Source organism: Alternaria incomplexa (assembly GCF_024043165.1).
Source record: "Alternaria incomplexa strain BMP 0042 chromosome Unknown scaffold_1, whole genome shotgun sequence".
In the NCBI taxonomy this organism is placed as follows: Eukaryota; Fungi; Ascomycota; class Dothideomycetes; order Pleosporales; family Pleosporaceae; genus Alternaria; species Alternaria incomplexa.
In genome coordinates this window covers 1,568,219-1,593,613 of record NW_026249850.1, presented here as the reverse complement: position 1 = coordinate 1,593,613, position 25,395 = coordinate 1,568,219, and the positions used below count along the sequence as shown (strand labels likewise).

The 25,395-nt window shown below is 54.5% G+C and overlaps 8 protein-coding genes across 8 annotated transcripts; 4 read left to right on the top strand and 4 right to left on the bottom strand.

Moving 5' to 3' along the window:
- Positions 1 to 1,914: 1,914 nt before the first annotated feature.
- Positions 1,915 to 4,599, top strand: J4E90_000576 (uncharacterized protein; the record flags this gene model as incomplete). The annotated part of the gene is made up of 4 exons (XM_051430172.1): positions 1,915 to 1,928; positions 2,014 to 2,154; positions 2,271 to 2,846; positions 2,895 to 4,599. 4 exons carry the CDS (start codon positions 1,915 to 1,917, stop codon positions 4,597 to 4,599), a joined length of 2,436 nt encoding a protein of 811 aa, XP_051295659.1.
- Positions 4,600 to 9,038: 4,439 nt separating this feature from the next.
- J4E90_000575 (uncharacterized protein) lies at positions 9,039 to 10,159 on the bottom strand (the record flags this gene model as incomplete). Its single annotated transcript, XM_051430171.1, has 2 exons — positions 9,039 to 9,935; positions 9,986 to 10,159. The coding sequence occupies 2 exons, from the start codon at positions 10,157 to 10,159 to the stop codon at positions 9,039 to 9,041; spliced, it is 1,071 nt and encodes a 356-aa protein (XP_051295658.1).
- An 823-nt stretch (positions 10,160 to 10,982) lies between these two features.
- J4E90_000574 (uncharacterized protein) lies at positions 10,983 to 12,510 on the top strand (the record flags this gene model as incomplete). The annotated part of the gene is made up of 2 exons (XM_051430170.1): positions 10,983 to 12,435; positions 12,488 to 12,510. The coding sequence occupies 2 exons, from the start codon at positions 10,983 to 10,985 to the stop codon at positions 12,508 to 12,510; spliced, it is 1,476 nt and encodes a 491-aa protein (XP_051295657.1).
- Positions 12,511 to 13,075: 565 nt separating this feature from the next.
- On the bottom strand, positions 13,076 to 14,272 carry J4E90_000573 (uncharacterized protein; the record flags this gene model as incomplete). Its single annotated transcript, XM_051430169.1, has 4 exons — positions 13,076 to 13,184; positions 13,237 to 13,847; positions 13,904 to 14,018; positions 14,256 to 14,272. The coding sequence occupies 4 exons, from the start codon at positions 14,270 to 14,272 to the stop codon at positions 13,076 to 13,078; spliced, it is 852 nt and encodes a 283-aa protein (XP_051295656.1).
- Positions 14,273 to 14,766: 494 nt separating this feature from the next.
- J4E90_000572 (uncharacterized protein) lies at positions 14,767 to 15,990 on the bottom strand (the record flags this gene model as incomplete). The annotated part of the gene is made up of 4 exons (XM_051430168.1): positions 14,767 to 15,426; positions 15,497 to 15,629; positions 15,694 to 15,743; positions 15,799 to 15,990. 4 exons carry the CDS (start codon positions 15,988 to 15,990, stop codon positions 14,767 to 14,769), a joined length of 1,035 nt encoding a protein of 344 aa, XP_051295655.1.
- Positions 15,991 to 16,766: 776 nt separating this feature from the next.
- CCR4 (Glucose-repressible alcohol dehydrogenase transcriptional effector) lies at positions 16,767 to 19,094 on the bottom strand (the record flags this gene model as incomplete). Its single annotated transcript, XM_051430167.1, has 2 exons — positions 16,767 to 17,592; positions 17,641 to 19,094. The coding sequence occupies 2 exons, from the start codon at positions 19,092 to 19,094 to the stop codon at positions 16,767 to 16,769; spliced, it is 2,280 nt and encodes a 759-aa protein (XP_051295654.1).
- A 1,668-nt stretch (positions 19,095 to 20,762) lies between these two features.
- J4E90_000570 (uncharacterized protein) lies at positions 20,763 to 21,975 on the top strand (the record flags this gene model as incomplete). The annotated part of the gene is made up of 2 exons (XM_051430166.1): positions 20,763 to 21,063; positions 21,113 to 21,975. The coding sequence occupies 2 exons, from the start codon at positions 20,763 to 20,765 to the stop codon at positions 21,973 to 21,975; spliced, it is 1,164 nt and encodes a 387-aa protein (XP_051295653.1).
- A 1,589-nt stretch (positions 21,976 to 23,564) lies between these two features.
- Positions 23,565 to 24,195, top strand: J4E90_000569 (uncharacterized protein; the record flags this gene model as incomplete). Its single annotated transcript, XM_051430165.1, has 2 exons — positions 23,565 to 23,710; positions 23,868 to 24,195. The coding sequence occupies 2 exons, from the start codon at positions 23,565 to 23,567 to the stop codon at positions 24,193 to 24,195; spliced, it is 474 nt and encodes a 157-aa protein (XP_051295652.1).
- Between the last annotated feature and the right edge of the window lie 1,200 nt (positions 24,196 to 25,395).

The window sequence follows — 25,395 nt, the reverse complement described above, 5'->3', positions numbered from 1 at the left end:
TTATTGTCAAGTACGTCCGTCACAGCTTTGTGATGATCGAGTTTGTGTCAGTCTAAGATTGCAGTGCTTTTCATGTAATAACCAAAATTAGTCGCGTCAATTAGCGAGATGACAGCCTATGGCTAAACTGGCAGCTCACATCAGACGATGCAACTGCTGCTCTTCCCGCAAAGCGCTGTCACAATGACAAGGCGGCGTCGAGAGGTGAACCTATCCGGACGCGGTTGTACGGAGGTGACCTCACTCTAGATTGCTTATGGCCAATGCATCGCTCAGGAGGTACGGCTATTGACACTACGCCAGAGCACTGCACTACTCGGCTGGACTCTGAACTTGTTCGAATCTAATCGCAACATCTAGTCATGAACAAGGCCTTTCCAGCTCCTTCCATTCTGCAAGCCTACGCGTCGTTCGCTATCTACTCTGTTCTGAGGCGTGATCAGCAAGGTGTGGCGTTGAGTGTGGCGAGTGCGAAGATGTGCCACAGTCGGGCGATCATTGCCGAGTTAACTGAAAGGTTTCTGCCACCTGATAATGCGCGAGGCGTTTTATTCGTCGAGAGTTCCCGTTGTCGATCACCGTCTGTAACTGTTGCCACACTTATTTTTACACAAGGATCGCTGCGTCAGTGGAATCCTCCGTTGGACCTACCGGACGAGGCTTCCCCAGCAGTGCGATTGGCCGTGGAAGACTAGCATTCCATGCAACAGCCAGCAGTGCGGTTGGTGTAACTGCATAAGGCAGTGACGTTCGCTCTTGTGGCTGCAATGCGTTTACGGCTCCAGATGCAAAGCCCAAGCGCCTGGCGATGACGAAAGCCGTTGATGGTTCAGTCGGTGGATAGAAACGCGTTCGGGATAACGCCCGCTAACCACTCCTTAATCTCGGCCTGACAGGTAGTGAAATAACGTTAAGAATTAAGTCTTCCGAGTAAGCGCAAGCGACACAGGGCCAACGGGCGTCAGTGGGATTGGCCTGGGCGATAGACTTTGACGAATTGGCGGGGTGGAATCCTCGTCTCTGATCCGGCGCTCGAACGCAGGGGAAGGCGGCCGGCAGCAGACTGGAATGGTAGGGCGAGCAGCGGCAGAGACGTCTGCCGCGTGGAATACAGGAGCGAGACCAGGGCTTTGCAGTCTCGGGACACAAGTGGAAACGGGAGCTGGCCGGCATATGTCATTTCGCATTGAGGCGCCAACGCACACCGTAGGCGCCGCAACAGTCTCGCAGGACAAAGGGGGCATAGTGTGCGAGCAGCGTTTGTCGCGACGAGCAAATTGCGGGCAGGGCACGGAATACTCATCAAGCCACTGGAGCCGCGCACGAGCGCCTCGCACTGGTGTAGCAACTGGAGTGGATTCGAGAAACATCGGGCTGGGTCCGCGCGATCCAGCATCCATGGGCGGATGTGCGCTTGGAGTGCGGGATGGCGACAGACGCAGCGACTATCAGCTCCCCATGCGGCCGTGAGGGCTTCTGGCCGGCTCGCGTCTGCCGTAGGGTTGTGGCTGTGCAGGCCGGGCGGTGGGTGATCAGTCTGGCAGCACGTCGCGCACAGAGTAGGGCGGCGGACCAAAGCCGCCTAGGGCCATGCAAAACCGTAGCGTTAGAGCAGCAGGGACCGTGTGCCTAGACCCGACGCTCCACCCATGCCCACGCGCGGCCCTCTTGCAATTCCGTCAGGCCCTGTGGATGCTCTGGTCGCTAGCTGCTAGCTAAAAGACGTCTGACCACCGGCCCTGGACATGTGTGGCTTGACCCCAAAGGCTCGTCTTTCTCGTGGCAGCTGCTCTCCGTATCTCATAACCCAGGGCCGCCGCACGCCTTGCTGCTCAGTCTCCGACCTTATCCCACCGTCCCGCCAGATGCAATCGCAAGTCCTGCACACCTAACTCCGCGAGTGCGTCCGATGCCATGTTTCGAAATAGGTACGTCGTCCCGCCCGCGCCCAAGCCCGCATGTGATTTGCGCGCGTCGCGTTGCATGTCATCAAGTACATACTGACTTGCGCAGACTCAACAGCCAAAAACCCGACGGAAAGCTCCTCGAGGACTTCAAGGCCACGTTCCCCCATCTGCAGCAGCGTTCGCACTCGATTGCTGGGCCGCCCGGCCACACGCTCGCAGATGCGCTTGATGTCGCGCACCCCTCCCGGTACGTCTTTCCGAGATCCCCCCATCCCATGTCACTCGGCACCATCACCAACGTCAACAACGCCGACGCCCAATTTGCACCTGCACCCAACATTTTGCTAACTCCATGTTTTCCAGCCACCTCGACCATGAGGACATCAAGGACCAGGACCCGACTCCGCGCGGGAACAATGAGCCGTGGAGGTTCACTCCGTCACTGCTCGACCCCAACAGCTTCGCATTCACCTCTTTCGCAAACCAACCGCCGGGCTACTACACCCCGACGCCCGGCGGCACCAACACGCTCTACCACAGCCAGGCCGGCGACCTCCACACGCCCGGCTTCAGCTTTGGCCTAGGAACTCCCCTCTCGCTTCCCACTTCAGAAGGCGCACTGCACGCTGGCCAGGTCGCGCCTGCCAACCATCTCCATGGCTTCAATCCCCACGCCCTGGGGTCGCATCACTTCCAGAATGTCAATCCCTTTGGCATGCAGCCGCAGCATTCCCAATCATTTGCACCGCACCAGTTCACGCACCAGCCTTCTGCATTCGACCAGGGCAACATGACGCAAACCCACCAGGACTCGTCCATGGACAACATGGTCCCCGAAGTCGAGATGCAAGAGCAGTCGCCTCTGATCGGTTACGCACCCCATTCCTACGACGGCATGGCGGCTGCAGTCGCACCAGCACCCCCTCCACCCAATCAAAAGTCGGTCACCCCATCTGCATCACGCCATGATCATACTGACTCTTCCAGCTTCCGCTACCATGTTACTCTGAATGCTCCAACGGCCATGATCAAGCAATCAGACGAAGTCCCTGTGACCTACTTGAACAAGGGACAGGCCTATTCCATCTCCCTGGTGGACACGGCGCCTACGCAAGCACCGTCTCCATCGACCAAGTACAGGACTTTCATCCGCATTTCGTTCGAAGACGAACAGCAGCGCCAGAGACCGGCATCCTGCTGGCAACTGTGGAAGGAGGGCCGCGGAACCAACGAGGCCCACCAGCGTGGTGGGCGGCTTCAAGCAGTTGAGTTTGTGGATCCCAGCCAAGTCAGCGGCGGCGAGATCCAAGGACGACCCAGGGTTGAACTCGAGTCTTCCTCGTTCGATGGCTTCGTGGTCACCTGGACACCAACCCACAACTCCTCACCCGAGTGCTCCTTAGCCGTGCGTTTCAACTTTCTCTCCACCGATTTCAGCCATTCCAAGGGCGTCAAAGGCATTCCCGTCCGGCTATGCGCGAAGACTGAAATGGTCACCGAAGCCACTGGATCGTCGCCCCAAAAGCCAGATGGTGAGCTCTGCTACTGCAAAGTCAAGCTCTTCCGCGACCACGGTGCCGAAAGGAAGCTCTCCAACGATGTTGCCCACGTCAAGAAGACCATCGACAAGCTAAAGCAGCAGATCGCACAGGTTGAGTCTGGCATGAAGGACTTTGGCAAGCGGAAACGCAGTGGATCAATCTCCAAGGGCAGTATGAGCCAACGACCTGGGAAGGTACCGAAACACAAGAGGACCTGGTCCATGTCTTCGACAAGCGACAATCAAGGAGGCCGCGCACCCGCCGAAGAAGACCTTCACATCAAGCTCGCCTCGCTCCAAGACATGTTCAGCTCTACCAGGCCTGTCAGTGTCCTGTACCTAAAGGGCGAGGACCAGGACGATCCAGACCTTCACCCAGTGATCCTCGGCGCTACTCCTCAAGAACTGTCTAAGCTCGACACCAACGTAGACGCGCCTATGTGGGAAGCTCCCGAGTCGCAGACAGCAGCTTCGTCTGTTGTGTCGCCAACCCCCAGCTCTCAGTCTCTTCATTCCGAGAAGCGCCGGACTACCTCCTTCCAGCGTCCGGCGCCCTACCAGCCACCATCGCGTATGTCATCCAATGAATGGCGCAGCATGCCACAGACGGCCACAGGTGATCTCAAAGGGACGCATGGCATCCAAGGCGGCGCAGACGTTCCAACCAAGGTTCAACGGCCATATTCTGATGACCACGCACTGTCTGGATGGATTGAAGCCCTTGGGGTTGATCAAACCTACCAACCGCCTCCAGAGCCGATGCTGAAGCCCGTCGCCTGCTTCTTCGTTCAACCGCGCCTCGCTGGTCGGCAACCCGACGACAACTACTTCCGCGCAGTCTACCTGATGGAGCGTACTGTAAAGGAGCTCGTTGCAAGCATCGCAATGAAGATCAAGATCGAGCCAACCAAGGTCACACGGACTATCCGCGTCAACCAGAAGGGTCTGCAAATTTTGATGGACGACGATGCCGTCAACAGAATACCCGAGCAACAGGATATGACTGCCGAGTTCCACGAGATTGGTACGCCGCCGGTGCATGCCATGAAACGCGAATGGGACGCGGGTCCTACCGACATTCAAGTTGATGGCGACATCAGCGTCACGGAAAATGTTCATTCGACCGGTTACGAACTTCGCCTTCTCTTTTAGGCTTTTATGCCTACTGCTCGCCTGCGAGACGCCGTTCCTTCAACATTGATACCCTGTTTCGGTACTTCACCGATTGTCACGACCCTTTACTATTCGTACCCTGGAGCTTTGCATTGGTCTCCATGGGCTGCTGATGCTTCTGAACTGGCATCACTTGATTCAATTTCACCGCCTGGCGTTCAACGCCTTTCGATACCACGCGTCCATTGGGAGCGTTTGCTGCATTTCCTTTGTTGATACCTTCTACTCTTCTTCTTTCCGGTGCGACGACGATACCCATTATACTACTACCATTTCACCTTTCAAGCGGCTAAGATTGCAAAGCAACGATCTATCATGAAGACATAGCGAGATACACGCGCGACACGAGGGAGTGTTCGGACTGTAATTTCTTTACTACATACATCGAGGATGGCAACTCTGTCCACTACAGTGCGCATGCCCAATATCCTCTGCGAGCCTAATCAAACCTTTTCGCTCTGAAATTTTCGCTCGCGATCTTTCGACATCTCTTCCCTGTACAATTTTCGTCAGGTCCACGCTCTCACCCTGGCCGACCGAAGCAGGGCCGCTCGCCGCGGCCCATCTCCACTGACGTTGTGACATAGCGATGATCGCTACATTCCCCCCGTCCGCCTCCCAAGTTAGAAACCTTGTTCCGACCGTCACCATCACGGCAGATTTCTCCATGTCAGACCCATCGAGTGATATTTCAGTCTCTTGGCGTATAACAAGCATCCGACACGCTATTGTCTCCGGAAATTACGCACGCTGCTATCCAAACAGGGGCTCTGGAAAATGGGTGGCTTGCGCGAGTAACAACTGACACATTCACGGAAGGGCTATTGCGATGATTGCCATCGGTTTCGCTTTGCAAAACATAGAGTTCGACAATGTTGACACAGTGTTTGGTACACCTGTCAGCGATTGGGCGGGGGCCCCTGCCACGCGAGTAATTGAGGGGGCTGGCGGGAAGTGTGGGTATGGTAGCCGATACCGATAGCACAGGGACCCGACCCAAAGGATTGTGCGGCCGAGCCTTGATGTCATACTGCAGGAAAGGACTCGCGAATCACGACCATGGTACACCCAAAGAAAACGATAAGTCAGACCGAATGAACAGGGTCCAAAAGATGCGCTGGCATTTACAGAGGACGCGTCAAATGAGAACGGACCGAACGGATCTACTCGCAGGTCTATTGCTGAGTAGCTGCCTCATTCAATCGCAATTATGAAACGCCAATCCATCGTACCGATTGCAGCTCCAACAAATAGTCTAGGGCATCTGCAGTATCCGAGCAAGTGCCATGCAGGTGTGGCGTGATGATACAAGGAAAAGATACATCTTTGCGTATTTTCGGAAGCAACTGGGCTTGCCGTCCGGACGATTGCAAAGGAGAGTGTTCCGGTACTGCCGTTGCTTCTCCCGTAGCTGTACTCAAACGGGAGAAACAGCTCGCTAGCACAACGGAAAGCTAGCCGACGTGCTCCAACAAGTTCGCCACCGTTCGCAACGCTGCAGAGCCTATCGCGGACCCCGAAGACCCTCCCTTCCAAGCGCATCACGGAGCGAAGGTGCAACATGAACCGGAACCGACTACATAAGCATCCGAGCGATCGACCACTTTACTACGTTGGAATGAGGCGTTCTAATCATAGCGGCTGTGTAAGCTATCTGAGAAAACCGTTATGTGACAGCCAATGAGCATGCTGGATCTACACGGAGATCGACATATTGTCTACTCAAGCGAGACGGGAAGTGGCGAGTGCTTGTGGCTGGACCCTTCTTCGCCACATCTTCGGGAACGCTGGTATGTGCCACATGGTGGAACACGTCCGACCAGCTGACGCAGGTGTCATGCGCACATGGATGAACTGTGACTCACGGCCGACAGATGTATGGAGCATTTTTCTTTCCCCGTCTTATGAGGCATCAAAAAGGTTAGTCAATGCCCCAGTGGTGCATCTTGACGCAAGTGTACCGAGACGCAATCCGAAGGAGTTTGCACCGCCACAGATAGGTGTTACGTACCCCTCACAACGGCGTTGATCAATTCACATGCCAACATGCTTCATCTGCAGCAAGCGCAATTCCAATTCCAGGAGACTCGGCGACATATCAATCTTCTCTGCAATCTAGATTGTTGGTACCCCGCTTCTGCCGTAGGGTAAGCATATCAGCCGTAGTTTGCAGATCCTAGCGTATGCTGGCTACTGTGTACTTTTGCTTAATCTGACTCTGCAGCCCAATTGCCAGACGGAACGCCTCCGATGACACAGAAGCAATGGTGAGCTCGCACAGCCACTGCGCTGAAACAGCGATGAAATGCCGCTCTGGATGGGCCTATGAGAGTCGCTAGTATTCCGCACTGCGCATTACGGTAAGTCCCATCTGGGCATCAAGCAGACTAGGAAGATTGTCAATGCTGTTACGTGGAGGTTAGGTATTGCGATTTGTGCTAGATCGAGGGGTTGTGCGAAGCAGTCTAGCTTCACAACATGGGTACACTTATGCATTCCTGGAAGGTAGGATCGGGTCTCGTGAGCGCCAAAAACGAGATGGTGCATGTTTGGTACGCATCCACACGCTAGAGCATCGGAAGGACTACCGATCCCAGATCCAAATCCCGCGCAACAAGAACTACTAAGATGGTACCATGTCTTCACAAAAGTCGGCTTTACTATCGGACCGTCAACAATGCAAATCTGAGGGAGAAGCCCCGTATTGCGATCATATGTGAATCGATCATGCATAATGAAGTCACCGGATTTCGGATGAGATTCTGCGTGGGTGAAAAAAAAAGCGGGATCAGCAATTTCCCTAGCCCCTGTTCGCTTCTCGTTCACGAGGGTGCGCACGAGTGGCTCGAGCATGGATGGCGCCCAAATTACCGCGGAGAACAGAGGCCGAAAAAACGTCTTCATGCCCGCTGTCACAAAGACGTTTGCACTTTGCTCCACGATGACTTCATACATGCGGTCAGAAAAAGCTCCTGATCACCCACAAGTGTTTCAGGATAGACAGGCCAGGCTTGCACTTGATGGAGATCTGGCCAGCACAATTCGGCGCCGTCTCCACAGCTCGCTTCCCACAGCCCGGTACCTGTAAAGCAGCAGTCAGCCAGCGCGAGATCTCCCACCCGCCGCTCTGCATTGGCAAGGCTACGCGCGCAATCGCGATCGCATCCTCCGGCTGAAATGGTAGCAGCAAAGCACCTAATATCCCTCGAATCAAAACAACGCGTTTGGGATCGTGGTTATCTCGTTTGCGACTCGCAACGAATCAAGGGCCTGGACAAAGCTGTCATGCGCATCAGCCACTGACGCAGGCCTGGAAGACTGCCGAGTGGGCGCATTGGAGAAAAGCGACAATGTAAGGTGTGAGACTGTTCCTACAGGAGCCACGTTGATGCATCTCTGCATTAGCCCCGTGTGCAGCTGTTCATGTTTCGATCCCACGGTGTGCGTTGCTGCAAGGTTATCCTCAAGGTAGTCACCTGCACGGTACTTGGTTTTGACAGCGCCAGGACGCGTGCTCCATCCGGCAGTCCCTTTCGGAATTTTGACATACATACGGCGATTCTTCCATGCACCTGCTTTTTGCTTCTTCCAAGGTTCTATCTTTGATCTCCGAAGAGGACCATGGGGGGCTAGTTGTTGAATACGGGTGTTGTGCTTTTTCGGTGACCTTCAGCTGATGCGGCCTCGCAGCCATGAATCTCGTACAGACATGCTCACCCATGTGCTGATACTGCTATGATCGCTTTGCTGTCAGATTTTCTCGGCGGAAGCGCCAGGACGGGAAGATCCCCATTGTCATATTGAGCCATATTATTGTACATGGTAACGTTGCCCTGGAATCCTTCGTTCAGGCGCACGTGCACGAACCCCCAGCCTTTCAATACCACTGCTCCGATAAGACCTTCTTTGTACTTTTCCGATGTCCAATATCCCACATTTACTCCCTTCGGAACAGTGTCTCCGAGAGTCGGGTCAAGATTCCATTTGGGACGCTGCACTGACGAAAGGAGATCGGGCGCGTCTTGCGATAGCCGGGTTATCCTGACCCAAAACCTGGCTTGTGGATGATGTGTTGCGCGGGATGCATGTGTGGGCCGCAGGAGGCGTGCGTGCATGTGTGGAGCGGAGCTGTGCGGAACCAAGGTATTGACATATCCTAAAAGTAACGTACGATGTCGGCGTGTATACCGGACACAGGTGCACCGCCACAGGTGAGAGGGACTCTTTGCAGACATGGACCGAAGGATTGAATAAACACGAGAGACCGACAAGGCTTTGGATAATGTATGCCTAAGGGGGGCATGCGTCTCGTAACGAGGCAACACCTCTCCAATATGCGTGGAGGTCGCTTCATGCTCAGCATATGCAGTTTCCTCAGGTTTGCGCGTTGATGACCGCAGTATTAGTTTGCAGCGTCCTCAGTCATCCAGCTCTCGTCCAAAGTCAATCAATCTCAACCTCCTCGCATCTTTCGGGTGAAACTGCGCAATCTTCGCCCTGATCAAGAAACGTGAAGCCGCAGAGTCCCGCTCCAGTTGAAAGTATGCCTTTCCACCTCCTGGTCCCATCAGAGTAGCAAACAGATTCTCAATCAACTGTCGCATCTCTGCATCCGCAGCTTCAGCCTCAGTAGGCGGCTCTTCCTCCTCCTCTTCAGCATCGAGAGAAGCCTTTTTGCCCCAGATCTCATCGATCCTGCGCTGTCGCGTCTTGTCTGAGACTGGTTTCTTCGATGACTTTGCGCGTCCTTTCTTTGTGAAACCGGCAGCAAGAGTGTCGTCTTCTATGTCGAGCATGTCGCCTACGACAGGGCCGCCGAGCTCTTCTGCTGCAAGCATGCTAGAGAGGTAGTCATTGATGAAGTTGTTCATAGCTTCTCCCAGACGCTGCATCTCCGCGTCGTAGTTCTCCTTCTTTGCGCGCTTTGCTGCGATGAGTTCTCGTGCAAGTTGAGCAGGAGTCTTCTGAGAGCGATCTTCATGCTGAGAGCGTAGCCGTCTGATGCGATCCTGCATTGCCTGAGTAAGAAGGTGGGCATCGTGTAAGTTGGCTTCTTCACGACGAAGCGTGGCCTCTTTTGTGCTGAGTTGGCTCTGAGTGCTTGTGATGGCTTCCTTGGTCCCTTGGACATTCTGTTGAAGTGTGCGTGCTGCTAACAATGCAGGCAGAACTGATCCTTGGGTGGGGAGGTACGTTGCTGTTGGCTTCAACTGTTTATACGCGTCTTTGACGGCTGCGAGCTGCTGAAGCTTCTGACGCGGATCTTCCGATGCATAGGCGGCTGTCTCTATATCAACATGTGACTGAGATCGCAACTTTTACTTGGTCAGTATCATCCTTTCTAGACGCGTCTTTATCGCGTTACCTTGTCAAGCGCTGCTTGTTGTTCTTTCACGCGTGCCTGCAGCTCTTTCACTGTCTGCTCCAGACGCGCCTCAGTGCTGGACGCGTCGAAGTCGACGACATCGTCCTGCAGACCCCGAGCTTCTTCGAAATGCTCGCGTATCTTTCTGAGACTCTCACTCTGTAGTTGCGCCATTTCTCCGACCGGCTGGCTGTGTGTTCAAGTGCGGTCCACCGATGTCGCTAACGGGCCAGTGGTGCCTGGCGAGCGAGGAGGGCTTCACCCCTTTCAACTGTGTACTCACTAAGGCTCCCGCTGCACCGCGAGGAACTCAACAGTCTCTCAGTTGCCGTGCTACCTGTATTCACAGACAAAGTCGTAGTACCACACGTGACGCGCCAAGACTTAGCGCCGATCTCCCCGCGATAGCTCCATTTTGCATCGTTTGCGCCTCCTCCCTCGCGACAAACGACCTGCTGTTGTCAACCATCGCCCACAGTTCCTTCTCCATCGCGGCCCACCCCTTCTTCTAACATTGCTTTCTCGTTTGAGAAGGAAAGCGCGCAACCTCGAGCTCTCCGCACCTGAGACGCCGGACCGTTGCCGAGAAGGTTTGACGAGCGAGCTTTCTTTACTTGGGCCAGTTTCTTCCTCTGTCGACCTCACCTCGTCCCAAGAAACACACACCCTTTCCGACTCTCCCGCTCCATCACAAGCACCATCATACCCGATCCCTCGCTTCCCGAGGCCTCTCTCCTCCGACCACTGCACCCTCTGCACGCTCCAAACTCCTTCAAGCTCCCGGCGACGTTACCTCCTCGCACCTTCACCGCACTGTCGCGACTCCCTCCAGCCCGCCCTCACAGCACGCTTTCTTTCACGGCCCCCGCTGTACATAAAGTCGCAAATAATCGAGATCAATTGAACAAATCTCACCTTCCCGTTTGAACGCTCCTCGACTGTGAAGAGCGTGCATACCCGTTTCCAAATTCAAGATCCACAACTCATAACAGAAAACATGTCCGCGTCACCCACCATCGCGGCTTCCTCGGCCAAGCGACCGCTCGAGGAACCCTCATCGCCTGCCGGACCCAATGACCAACCCGATGCCAAGCGTCCTGCTCTCGACAAGATGGTCAAGGAGGATGCGCCCAACCCAGACAACATCGATATCGCGCAACCAGTCCAGGCCGACGACATCGCCACGGAAGGCATCACACAAGAGGACGTAAAGGTGGTACCCGAAGCGGCTGAAGCTGCTGTCGAGAACGGTGCCCAGCCGATCCATACCGACACTGTTGTCCCAGACGCACCCTCTATCCTTGAGACTCAGCCTATCCAATCCACATCAGGTGCCAATGGTCGGCCTGTAAATCACAACCAGCAGGTGGACGAGACCAACTGGCTGCATGTGCGCGCTTGCATTGGCACCAGCGAGGCCGCTACCATCATTGGCAAGGGCGGAGAAAATGTGACTCAGATTCGTCGCTTGTCCGGCGCCAAGTGCACCGTTAGCGACTACTCTCGGGGCGCTGTTGAACGCATCCTTACTGTAAGCGGCCAAGTTGATGCTGTGTCCAAGGCATTCGGCCTCATTGTGCGCACCCTCAACCAGGAGGACCTCGAGACACCTTCTACATCCACCTCCAAGGCCTACCCTATGCGTCTTCTGATTCCTCACATCCTTATCGGTTCCATCATCGGAAAGGCTGGCGTCCGCATCCGCGAGATCCAAGAGGCTTCTAACGCTAAGTTGAACGCATCTGACACTCTCCTTCCCAACTCTGGCGAACGTTCGTTGATCGTACTGGGTGTTGCTGACGCTGTGCACATTGCTGTGTACTATGTTGCTCAGACCTTGGTCGAGCAGCTGACCGAGCGATTCGGTGGACCGGCTGCATCCCAATATGCAACCCGTAGTGGTATGGCTGCCAACGTCGTCCCAGGCGGCATGTCTGTTCAACCATACGTTCCCCAGCCCGCTGGAGGTCAGTACTCTCACCCACAGAACTTCCGTCGCCAAGAACCACCCCAGCGAACTCCTGCTCACGGAGGCTATGGTGCTCCGCACATGCAGCATGGACAGCCTCCACAGCAGTCGCCGTACGGTCATCCCAACATGCCTTACGGCGCTGGCTCGCCTAGCCGTGGTCCTTACGGTGGTCCTGCAGCGCCCACTCCTTACGGCGGTCACCCTGCTGCAGCGCCTGTTGCGCATGGCGGCGCCGCTCCACACGCAGCTGTTGGTGGCATGCCTGGCCAACCTCTTACCCAGCAGATTTTCATTCCCAACGACATGGTCGGTGCCATCATTGGCAAGGGCGGTGCGAAGATCAATGAAATCCGCCAGCTCAGTGGCAGTGTCATCAAGATCAACGAGCCCACCGACAACAGCAACGAGCGTCTTGTTACCATCACGGGTACACAAGAATGCAACCAAATGGCACTATACATGCTGTACTCGCGACTCGGTTAGTAGTGCATTCCATCACATACCACTCATAATGCTGACTATCTATGCAGAATCGGAGAAGCACCGTATCTAGTCGTAGGATGCTATCAATCCGAAATCGCTACGACATGGTTTGCTGGCGGTCTGAGTAAAAGAACACAACACTGTAAGTCGGTCTACTGTCTTTGTGGGATGCATGTTATATTGGAGCACGGCGTAGCGGTATATTTAGTTGTATCATGGTTTATTGGGTGTGTACTTTACGTGCTTTCTCCCCGACTGCTCTCGGCGAGAAAGAGCATCGCTTTGAGGGAACATGGCGATTACAGGGTTGAGGTGGCATGTGTCACTCCACGGGTCTTTCGCTGCCGATCTATATGATAGCAACATACCTGGTAATCTATCAAAAGCTTTCTGACTTCATCACTTCGTATGTGTGTTGAGTTGAGCATCTTTTTCGACGATGAGCACAGACTCCTAAGTGGTGAGCGAGATGCAGAACCGGGTGTCAGAGTTATTCTCGTCTTATTGACTGGACTAAACACATCCAGCCTCCTGCCGTTGTTGTTTTCCCAAGAATCCGTAGTCGTGTCCTACGAATGAATAGCATCAATATTTCTACTACTATAGCGTCTATTCCTCAATCGACTCGTTTACTCTCAATCGGTTTCGAACCAACTCCTGCCGTCATCGGTCATTATCTGCGGCTTAACAGGACCACCTGGAAGGTTGCTAATGTTTGTCTGCCATTCGGCTGTGCGCTCAGCCCTGCAGAAGTCAGTGTAATGTCCGCTTGCGTTACCTACTGTCAAGAGCTTACCTGATGTATGCGGTATCGTGTTGGGAACCAAGAGTGACCTTTGTCTTTGTATTTCCCGAGTCTGCATCGGCTAGCACGGAGTACTTGTCAGGAAAGGCGAGGCGATCATGGCCGTCGGCACGCAACTTCAGCTTCACGATCTTCCTCTTCACCTTTGGAGGCGACTTTAGCGAGTCAAGATAGAGGGCTAATTCGTCGTCAGATTCTTCAGCTGCACGCTTCTTAGCATTCTTGCCCTCATCTTGTCCCCTATTATCGTCATCTAGAGGGGAACGTTGGGCGATGAGATTGACCGACAGATCGAGGAGAAAGTCTTTCGGCAAGTTCTCCGTCGTCCAGTGCTCAATGCGCTCTTTACTTGCACGTTGGGAGAAGATATCAACCATCAAACGACGCGCGGGACTCGACTCGGGTGTACCGTCGTAGATAGTACGCACTGCAGATGGCTCCGGGAGGGAGTGGCCGAATTGAGGGCTCTCGCATCGTTTCTGAATGGCCGCCAGGATAACCTTCTTAGTGGAGTCGTCCATGAGCATCTCAGCGAGGACGTAGAGCTCGCTCATGGGCTGGAAAGACCACGGCTGACCTTTGAAGGATGTCTTGGTGCCGTTCTATGTACTCTTCGTTAGCCAAGATATGGACACGCTGACCGTGTGAGCATGCGTACATAGAGTGTGTCTAGATACCAAGCGAATATCCTAGGGTCCTCTTCTTTCAAAGTGACTTTGAGAGTCTGTGCTGACTTCCATCCCCCCCCCCTCAAGGCGTTGCGGAAGAACTTGCTGCAATGACAGATGCGGTACGGGTCCATGAAGAACTTCCTTTTATTTGATTCTTTACCGACAACGACGCAGATAGTATCCTCATCTGAACTCTGTGAGAGAATATCGTTATCTAAAATCGATGAGGGAATATCGTCATCCGCATCTGGTGACTTTCGGAGAAGAGCATCGTCGGGCTCAGGGTCGACATCGCATCTGTCGGACGCAGAGTCGTAGCTTCTTCTTTCATTAGCATACCTGGCGCGCAGACGCATTGTAGGGTTGAGTTAGAAAAGTTTGCCTTGTAGGTTGGCACCTAAGATGAGCGGTTTGAGGTGCAGCGTTTAGGGAGGGTGGGAATAAGAGAGAAGAAAATCGCAATCTGTACGGACGTTCCCCCTCGCACGGTCGTTACACTAGACCCCATAGTACGCAAGTAGTGAATATGAAGGTTTTGGCGCCTTGCGGATTTCACTGAGGCGCCATACAACACCAGGCTCTTGAGTCGAAGATGACCAACATTCGTGACCAGATCTAGCTGCTTCTATATCAGTAGTCACACATGAGTCCTATGCAAAACGGTGTGCGCGTTGTAAGCTAGTTGCTCTTGAAACCTGTATGATGACATTTTACACTTGCTATGCCGCCGCGTGAACACCTACCACGCTTATCTATGCTGCAATCAGCGCACCCCCTTTCGAACATCACGCCCCTACGCCATACCGTTGACATTCTAAACACCCCTTCCTGCTTCGAGAACACACTCCGCCTAGGTAGTGGCAGGCGCAGGTGCGGTAGCAGGGTCGGTGCCGACAGGCGCAGCTGGTGCAGTACCCGCAACGCCCTCAGTAGGTGCAGGAAGAGCCGTGTTGTCAATCGCATCGTCGCTCTTCTTGGCCCACTTGGGTTCCTTTGCCCACTGTGCATCCCACCATGGGCCTGCATCGCTCAATTGGCAGCCCTTCTCGCACTCGCATGATCCACCGAATGCCTTGGGCAGGTTCTCGGCTGGGACCTGCGCCAGCAACTCCTTCTGGTATCCGCTGCCGAGAACGTGGATCTTGGCGCTTGTGACGGGATCGAGGAACTTCTTGACTACGCTGAAGACGCCCGAGAAACCCCAGGGGGCGTTGATGATGTACATCTTGCCCAGACGCTCGGGGTAGTAGTTTTGACTGATCTGCGAGACGGCGCCGAGGTAGCCGTACACAGAGGTAGCCTTGCCAATACCAACGCCCTTCAGGTCCATGATTGTGCAAGATGTCTCGAGGAGGTAGCCCGACTTGCGGGAGCAGGCAGGAAGACGGGGGTCGGCCATCTTTTCGTATTCGCAGACAAGGTTCTGGATCATGCGCTCCTGGGAGGTGATCTTTCCGAGCGCGGTCAGGTCGACGTTGCCGAGCTGCTCGATGTAGAGTGGGCGGCCATCCTAGTGTTGCGTCAGAGGTTTCGTTGGTCAGATCTGGGCTGTGCTCGCAGCCCAAGTAGAAGCCACGTACCTTGTCCGTCTTGTGGTAGTACTGGGGGTAGAACTTGAAGACCTCGGGTCGCTCCTTGTAGTCAAAGGTGCGGACGAGCTCCTCAACGCCGACGCCAGCATACTCGGCCCTCCACTTCTCGCAGTCAACGAACCTGGTGACTGTCAGCATACATTCCAGCCATTCTCCTACAACGTCCCCATGCTGCATGTACGTACATCTGTTTCGCAAGCTCGACATTGAACTTTCGCGCGCGGAGGAACCGCAGCTGTAGATTGTTTAGCTTGAGGCCTTTGCACCCGCAGGAGAAGCGGTGAGCATACCAGAGTCAGGGTGTCGAGGTTCTTGGTGTGGCCGGACTGCTCCAGCTGGGTTCTCAGCTGGAAGACCTGGGCATCTTGCTCTGGAGTTGTGTGGCCTGGGTGTCCTGGTTGGGCGGTGGGAGCGACGGTGGGAAAGTCGTAGTGGTCGTACTTGGGGTCGAGCTTCAGCTCGCTCGTCGCAGCAGCAGCCATTGTGTCTAGAGTGTACGAGAAGAGAGGTGGCTCGAGATGTACAGGGAGGAGGGAGGTAATTGCGTGTTGCGCGGCCTGGACGAAGTTGTCGAGGAGCGCACGTCGATGTCAACTAAGTGGGTCCCTGCCGCGGCGGTCAAGCGAGACCCCTTCCCCTCATCCTCCTCGACGGCTCATTCCAGCGAATTGTGGCCGTTGACGCTGCCCCATGACGCATCTGTGGTCCGAAAGCCATGTTCACGCAGCGTTCCTCACGCAACCACGTTACACCACACGTGCATCGAGGACATGTTGAACGGTAAAACCGTAGTCAGACCTGCTCGAGTGCAGGCGACGAGGCCTTTTTGAAGGAGCTACCTAGTTGATACATTGCAGAAAAGATGAACGCAAGACGAACCCAGAAAATAGATCAAACATCCCATGCCGATAAACACCAGCCACAGACAGCCAAACGCTTCGCACGTTGAAAAAGAGAGTAGTGGTCCTTCCATCGTCAGGCTACCAAGGGAAACATGTTCCAGACACTAACAACAAACATGATACAAGATTCATGCACTAACCGCCGGCATTGCTCATACCTCCCAAGTGATCAGACCGCGCACCGTCTATCGAGCGATTCACCTCGTTACCAAAACTAAATCTCCATCGTGAAGCCCGCAAAGGACGCGAGCGAACCGTAGCAACCGAACACCGAGCAAATGACGCCTGAAAACGACGGAGATTGCTGCACCAGAAAGCGTATTGACATGCCCGGAGGCCAAACGACCTTAAGCCGATCAATTCCTTCGATCCCGGCTTGGCCCAAAGTCGACTTCGGACACCTTCTTCGCCTCTTTGCGATTCTTGACAATGTATTGCGCGTACAGGGCCACGTGGTCACTGGGGAAGTGGTAGTTGGGGAAACCCGGTACCCGCTGGAGATAGTTCTTGTCAATCTCGCCAAGCAGACCTACCACCTGCAGTGTGTTTGTCGAGTACCAGATGTAGTCCAGGACTCCTTGGAAGTGAGGTACGTAGTTCGTAAACGCCAACTCGCCGATAGACGCGTAGCTGGACTTGAGACTGAATGGATGGGATATACCGTCTCGTGTGAAGTTACCATACTTGCGGCTTCCCAGATCCACGTGAGCATTCGAAACATTGCCATGTGTGATTAGATCGTAGACACCGGAGGATGGCAGCGAGTTGAAGTCACCGCAAAGCAACACGGGGATATCGGAAGGATCAGAGTATTCCTTGGAAGGTCCAGGCTCTTTTGTCGGGTCGGGTTCGGCTCCTTCTTCGCTATCGCCATTCGTGAACTGGTACACCACCTTGTTCTTGCAGGCCGGGTGCTTAGTCCATTGAGTTGCAAGCTTGGTGATACCCTCCATCAAGATGGCGACTTGCACAAGCTTGACATCCTGGAACGCAGGGTTCCAGAAGACGTGTACGTTTCCGACAATGAATCTGGAACCAGTAGCACGGTTTTCGAGGAAAGCAACAACGCCAATATCGTCTCTGGGCATGACTCGATTGAAGATATCGTGTTCGCCCTTCATATCCGGACGGTTGATGGCTGTATTGGCAAAGTCGATGAGCTGCTTGTCCAGCAGGATGTACCTGGACTGATTAGTGGGGTTCCGCAAGACGAAACGGATAACAACTTACTTGCTGTTCTTGTAGAAGATGGCACACCCATCGACCAGCTTTGCTTCCCTTTCTGCCATGGTACGCGCTCGTGATTTCGGCCAGAATACTCCCTTGTAGTCGTTGTGCGCCAGCTCTGCTCGGAAGAACTCGTTGAAACTATCTTGATCGATTTCTTGCAGACACACTATGTCTGCGTCGCGCTCCCGCAGTTCAGCAAGAATGAGCTCCCTGCGACTCTCCCAGGCCAATGCTGAACTCGGTGTGTATCCGTACTGTGATTGCGTACAGTATTTGTCGCACAAGATGTTGTAGCTGAGCGCGCTCACAGTCTCTTGTGCCGTGTCTTGAACCTCATCGAGGACAATCCAGTCTCGCTCTGGTGGCGCCTCTGGACCCGGTGCGTTCTCGCGGAAGTGCTTGATAAGTTCCGTGGTGCCTTGTTCCATTATGATCTGTTTCAGATCGTCCGGAATAGGGTTACCCTCGATACCCAGCATTTCCAGTTGATACAAGGATCCTAGTTCGTATGGCAGATTCTCGATATGGTTGTCAAATAGGAGCAGCTGCTTCAGGTTCACTAGCATGCCAATCTCCGGGGGTAGATATTGCAGATTGTTCAGGGACAGATCGAGATGAGTGAGGTTCCGCAGCTGTCCAATCTTCTGGTGCACGTAGGTGAGCTTGTTGGAGTTGAGGTAGAGCTTGGTCAGGAAAGTGTAGGCAAACAAGGCTGGCGTGATGACTTTAAGATTCTGGCCGCCGAAATCGAGAATTGTCCAAATATGTTGGTCCTTGGCATCCTCCACCCGCTGAGCAGCAGGCCTATTGCGCTCTTCTTTGTCCGTCTCTTTTTGCATCCCGTTTGATGTTCCCGCTACGATGCTCTTACTAACGCTCGGGTGGATTCGAGCGTGTGAGTGGGCCTGCGTCATTTCACGCGCGGTCTGGTGCAGCTTCAATTGCTCTTGCCAGTGTTCGGTTGGTGGTTTGCTGAGTCCACTATGAACGCTGTTTGGTGTGCCGTTCTGGAGATGGCCCGGCGTAAAGTGGGGCTGCACGTTGGACATACCCCCACTCGAGATGTTGTGCTGGTGGTTGAATTGGCCGACATGATTGTTTCCGGAGATGTCCTGGTGCTGCTGGTGATGTTGGTGCTGGTTCTGGTGGTGCTGGTTGTGTTGGAAGGGCTTCCCCAGGTTCATGTGCTGCATGAAGTTCTGCTGCCCTGCTCGCCCGTTCATCATAACGTTGTGGCCCTGGTGCCCATGGGCCTGGTTGAACATGCCGAACTGCTGGGGAGACGACTGGCGTCCAGGAGATCGTGACGGCGAGGGGGTGTCGGGGTTGGGGAAGGGTATGCGGGCGGTAGACGTGGGTGAGCGCACTCGGCTGGGGAGGTTGCGTATGTTTTGTGTGTGTTGCGGATAGAAGGTATTGCCGGTTCCCCTGGGGTAGACCGAGTACTCGGCCATCTAAGGGAATCGCGGCGGAAGATATCTGGGGTCGCGCAGGCGGCCTTTGTGCTGGGGGTGAAAGGCGCGGGATGCTCTGGCGAGTCGGGGCGTCAGGTAGGAGGAAGGGTTCGGGCACGCGATCTTCTTCGTTTTAACATGGGCGCCCGTGCGACTCCTCGACATGAGCACGCGTTCAGCAAACGCGGCACCAGTATACCATGTATTGATATCCCGGCGGTTCGCGAGTGAAGGTGGTGGTGGAGCGGGGACTCGGTAGCGAGCGAAGGCGGAGGGGTTGCGGGCGTCGAGGCGTGCTGGAGATAAAGGGCTGGGGCGCGGGCTCGTATTGATATCCTGGCGGGCTACTGGTATGGAGCAGTCAGTTGGTGCGGCGGGGAATCGAAGAGGTTGGACGGGGAGCTCGAGCGGGCAGCAGAAGCGTGTGGAAGCGGCGCACGTACGGCAGCTGAGGATGTCAAAGGGCGCGCAGGAGGGCAATCGGGCTCAATCGTGCCAGACAGACAGTCAGCGGGTCCAACTGCAGCGCTGTGAAGAATAGAGAGCGTAGTGATGCGATACGTGAAGCCCAGTCGAACCTTGCCCGATGCATTGGGGTCCGCCGCTTAGCGGGCCACGTGACATGGAAGCGTCGATCCAAGCTGAGCGCCATGAAACTGCCCATCTGTTCTCTCGCGACTGGGCCTGTGCCCGCGTTGGCTGGGTGTTCATCAGAGTAGTCCTTGTGTTCTTCCTTTTGGCGTGCATGGCAACTATCCAACAAGTGTATAGGACTGGCCATGGTACCTAGGTACACCCCCTCTCCGCGGGCATTCGACGTGCATCTATCCCTCCTCTACTTGTGCCCTTGTTCACGTATGTGTTTCATCCATGGAAAGGCTACAGATTACGCAGTACCCTCGCCCTTGATCCTCGTTTCCGCCGTGCACTGCATGCCCTCGTGAGCTTGTCGCTGTTAGACTCGGGCTTTCCCCACGCTGGAATATCACCTGCAGCACGTCTTCGGCTCATGCCGCGCTCCTGCAGACGGGCGCCACATCGCCAGAAGCTGCTCGTTCGCGGCGCTCGCACTGCCCAGCGATGCATCGCCATAGACAACCTGGGGATTCACACAGCCGCAGCCGTTGATTGGAGATGTGTCCTCGGCTGGCCTCGCAGCTCCTCACCTGAGCTGCCTCCCACACCCGGAGCTGTGCCGAAACTTGCATTCACATACATGGCGTGCTGGCACCATCCTCTGATCTGATCTCTCTCCAGTCGAGCTCTGCTTCCTTGTCGCATCCGCTCCGCCGTCCCGCTCATTAATTGCTGACTCGCCTACACGTGCTTATCAGACGACTAAAGACCGGCCCAATATCGCGTTCCCGCTAAAACAGTGGGGCTAGGGTAGGAGTAGACTGGACAACCTCGAGCACGTTTCCAGGTCGTCTCCATGGGCGATTGGCAGTTGGCAAGAACACTGTGCTTGCTCTACGTGTGAACCTCTCTGGCTAATCCCCTCCCCAGTACCGCTACTACGGCGCCAACGCCACCGCCAGCCCTCCCATACGCCCCAAGACCGTCGAAGCAAAGCAATGGGATCTGACCACCACGGACGCTCTCGGTAGAACCATCTCTGCGTCTTCGACTTCTGCCTCAACAGGCGCGCGCACCCTCTCAGGCCACAACATGGACATAACGCGCGGCTCCATGTCCAGCGGCTCCACCCAGAGTACCAGAGACGACACGGGCGTCCCGTCTACCGAACCCTTCATCCTGCGCCATGGACGCCGATACATTCGAAGTGCCCAGAGCTATCCCCTCCCATGCGACCTGCCCGAACTCCACCGCCAGAACCTGCATACCCTCCTTGCGACAGCCGTCTTCGGCAAAGCCATGGGCTCCACCCCCTCATACCCCCCGAAGAAAGTGCTCGAGGTTGCGTGTGGCTCCGGATACTGGTCGGCTGTGTGCCATGAATGGCTGAGTGGTACGTATACCCCGCACTGTCTGTACGGTTCAGGGCTGACCGTAACCAGAACAGGGCTATGATGATGTTTCCTTTACCGGTCTAGACATTGTCAATCTGGCTGGAGATTTGCAGCGCCAGGGCATCGACTGGAAGTTCGTGCAGCATGATCTGCGCAAGTTGCCGCTGCCGTTCGATGATGAGGAGTTCGATGTCGTCGTGATGAAGGACCTGAGTATGGTGATACCTGATGGGCAACCCTCGCAGAGGACACTCGATGAATGCACTCGGATCCTAAAGTCTGGGGGCACGTTGGAAATATGGGACACAGACCACATTATCCGCTCGATCCTGCCGCATCCACCACCACCACCAGGCAAGAATCCTCAAGAGTACGCTTGCGCTGTCTCAACCGGGACGTTCCTCATTTCGCACACCACACCCTTTACCGATGTGCAGAATAAATATCTCCAAGACTCCAACTCGTGGATCCAAGAAGCGCTGGACCGACGCAAGCTCACGGCAACCCCTTGCTCTCGTATATCGCAAATCCTCCTTCAAGAGCCGGACACTCTATGCGAGGTGGAAAACCGTCGGGTAGCGATTCTTCTCGGTGAGCCACGGTGGGAGCGCGAAGCTGCGGGCGAGACGATAAAGCGGCGTGAGAGCGAGGCGGGGAAACTCAAGAAGGGAAGCGCAACCCTGGAGAGCTCCATTCTGACCAAGGAGCAGGCAGCGCTGAGACACACGGCATTGCTCGTCGTCATACAGCTGATTGAAAGTCTCGAGCCTCTACTCAAAGAAGTCAGCGGAAAGAACCAAGAGGAATGGCAGCGTTATTGGAACTCCATGATCAACGACCTGCTTGAGCAGAAAGGTGCCTCGAGCGGTGAGTGTCTCGAGCTCGGCATATGGTGGTGCAAGAAGGCGTAAAGTTCAAGTGGCGTACCTTGTTATTTGTGATATCCCGGTCTACGCAAGGCCATGGTCGGCGAAATGTCAGTTATCGTATTATACATGCTAGGCGAGTTTGTCGTAGCGCTGGCGCAAGGTGCGATAGCGCTTTAGATAGTATCTGGATGTAGTTAGGAATGATTTCAACATTGCTTTTCCAGCTGCTGCAAACGGACAGTGCTTCAATCTCTACAAGATGTTAGCATGACACATTTGATGCCGGGTATGGCGTGACTTGCCTTTCTTCACGTACTCCGCCCTCTCGATGCCCTGCTTAATCTTGGCCTCGTCCGTCAGGTCCTTCTGGCTCGCAAATGCCTTGTGCAGGCGTGTCCTAAAGTAATCGTAGCCCTGGGGATATTCCCGGCCCATGAAAAGCAAATCTATTCATTTCGTTAGCCCATGGAGTTTGCTACGAGCCGAGGGAAAAGACCATGCTACGCACCCTTGTAGATCCGGATGACCTGGTGGCGAAGCGCGGGATTGGGGGTCGCCATTTCCAAGAAGGAAGCAAACGATGTATAGATCCGAAGAAGTCGATGCTAGAAAGCTGTCAAACGTCAATCGCGTGTGTACGAGCAGGGTGCGGAGTAGTTGTAGCAAACGCTCGGGCCCACGTCCTGACGTAGCGGCTGGCGGACTTGTGGATGGAATTGGATGTGGAGGTAGCGGATCCTCGGCTTGTCTTCCGTATCCTCGGAAGGAACGCCCTAGCTCTTGCTGCAATCGTTCGTGAACACCACCGCGCTGTCTTCCCATTGGACTCCGTATTTCACGATAATGAATACCATGCGACCCTTGGGGTGCTCAGCGCTTTTTCGTTCTAGACCTGCATGGCCAGCTCTTCCGGTAGTGCAGAGAATCTCTCGCGCGCGGTATCAGTCTACTTCAAGCGGTACGTAAATTGGGTGTCGATTCTTTAATGTTGTTAGTGTGCGCAGCACGCATCTATGTGATCGATTGTTGGGTATATTGTAACTAGTAAGGTATCTCAAGCCAGTCACTACACAATTCTTCAAACATCTACCGTTACACTTTTGAAGAGGAAGAGCTGGAGCATCACGGAATACCAATAGCTGACTCACATCTGACAGCACCTGCAACTGCAGCGCTCAGCCCAAGATGGCTCTCGGACGTTCGAACACGCATCGGCAAGTGTATCAGTTTTGGAATGAACCCTGCACAGATTGAGGAAGCTGGTTTGATACTACAGGAGACTGCAGTAGACTGTGAGTTATGACAATGGTGGTTCATGTCATGATGCAGAACCAACTTCTTATGTGACTTACAGGGCGAGAACTTGTAGCTGGTAGCGAGGGTTTTCTTACAGGCAGGCAATGGCGGGGTCTCTACCGGCAAGAGGTGGTATGGGGTGAAATGGTTAGCATCCTGTCTAACAAACTTGTGTACAATCGCTGATATGAGCTCGATCTTGTGCAGGACAGCATGGTAGGATGGCCCCAATACGTGTATGCTGATAATTGCTGACGGATGTGAAGGGTATTCGCTTCCCTACTCGAGCCTTGGAGATCCACATCTAATATCTACCAGGTCATGTCAATAATGTCATGTACAATCGGTATGCTGAGTCGGCGAGAGTCAACTGGACGCTGAACTTTGCAGCGAGCGACCCACAGCATAAAGCCGAGTGGATGGAGCTCATGACGCCGAAAAGCGTTGGCTTGATATTGAGGAGTATCAAGACAGACTACAAGTTTGTAAGTTTTGCACGCGACCGTTCCAGCTGAAGGCTGGCTCAACTCTCGAAACGTCACTAACGGAGAACTAGCCCATGAAATGGCCTGATAGGTGCGACCACGAACGCAAACTACAAGATGTAGTGCTCAATGTTTTAACACATACATCGGCAGGGTGACCGTGCTGCACAAGCTTCGAGACGAACCGACGCAAGACACCGATCACTTCATCTTGGACGTACTAATCCTCTCAGAGGCCCAGCGTCGACCAGCAGCGCGATGCACCGAAGACATTGTCGTGTACGACTATCGAACAGCGAAGAAGTCTCCATTGCCGTCTTTTATGATCCAGAAGTTCCAAGAGACATTCAACCTACAAGAACAAGCGAAAGAGAAGAACAGCATTAGGGTCAGAGGGCTATTGGATCGAGTTAGGGAATTAGAGAAGGGTAGCTGGGATAGACCGGATGCTAAAGAAGACTTTGGTAGCGCGGCTCAGTAGAACATGGTGATACTTGCGAGAAAACGCCTCATTAGACCCTGGGTATCTGCGGTTCGCATTCGCAAACCGTGCCTTGATTTCTCGTTCCTCCTGCTCCGTGAAGGCTTCGCTAGTGCGACGTCTTTGAACAAGACTAGCAAATAGTCACGTCTGTAGCGGCGGTAGAGTAGGATTTACTAGCGGTGTTACATAGGTATCGTCATATCCGTCATCATATACCCCTGCAGCGGTATCGACAGACAACACGCGGGGTTGATCGCGTGTCCGAGGTCGGCGCATGGCAGTAAAACCAGACGTATAGATGCAAACGATGGGGAAATGGCAAACTGCCGCATGAACCCACTGCATGGCGTGATTCTCATCACAATGATGTACATGAAGTGGGATGTTCTGATGCCTATTGCAGCGATCTGCACGCCCGTTGCGCGCGTGATGTTCCGGCTTGCCTTATTTGCAAGTCGAACGGGCTGCTATTGGCGTGGTTGGGTTAAGCTTCACGCCGGCACACTGCAGAGGGCGGAAGAGGGTCATGGATGTGCAGGCGGAAGGCTTGCGCGCTATGCTCGCCTCGAGGGAACACAGATAGAGAAAAATGCTCCGAACAATTTGGGATGCTGACAGTGCACCGCTTGACCCGGTATAGCAATGCTCAGTAAGGTGTGGCGTAACACGTCGCATGAGCATTGCTGCGCAGCCGCTGTAAAGATTCATGCATCGAAGGGGCAGGCACGCTCTATCCGCGTACCTAGGAAGCAGACAATGGGTGACGGCGGCGTGAGTAATAGCGTCGGCGGGGTTTGCCCGCTGCAGAGACTTCAGGCATGCGGTGAACAGACAAAGCGCGGGTTCATTCGCCCTGGAGCTTGCTATGGCTCAGGGGGGTCCTGGTGCACGCAAATGAGCAGGTAAGCTAAAGAAGCCGGCGCAGGCTAATTGGCTGCCTTGGAAGACGTGTTTGTCTGGCGATGCAGCTGTGCGATATGGCAGAGGCAGCAGACGGAGGGACTATGTAGAGGAGGGCGAGACGAGGTGCCAGACAGGCAAGATCACTGCCGGAGAGGGACAGGCGATACTTGGCTTCCCCGGTAGAGTGAAATGACGGCCCTGTTGTCGTGGTCAAGATCGGCATCATGAACTGGAATCGGACACAGCTCGGCTGATCTGCGTGGCAGCAGCATCAAGATATGCTGCCCGCGTGGT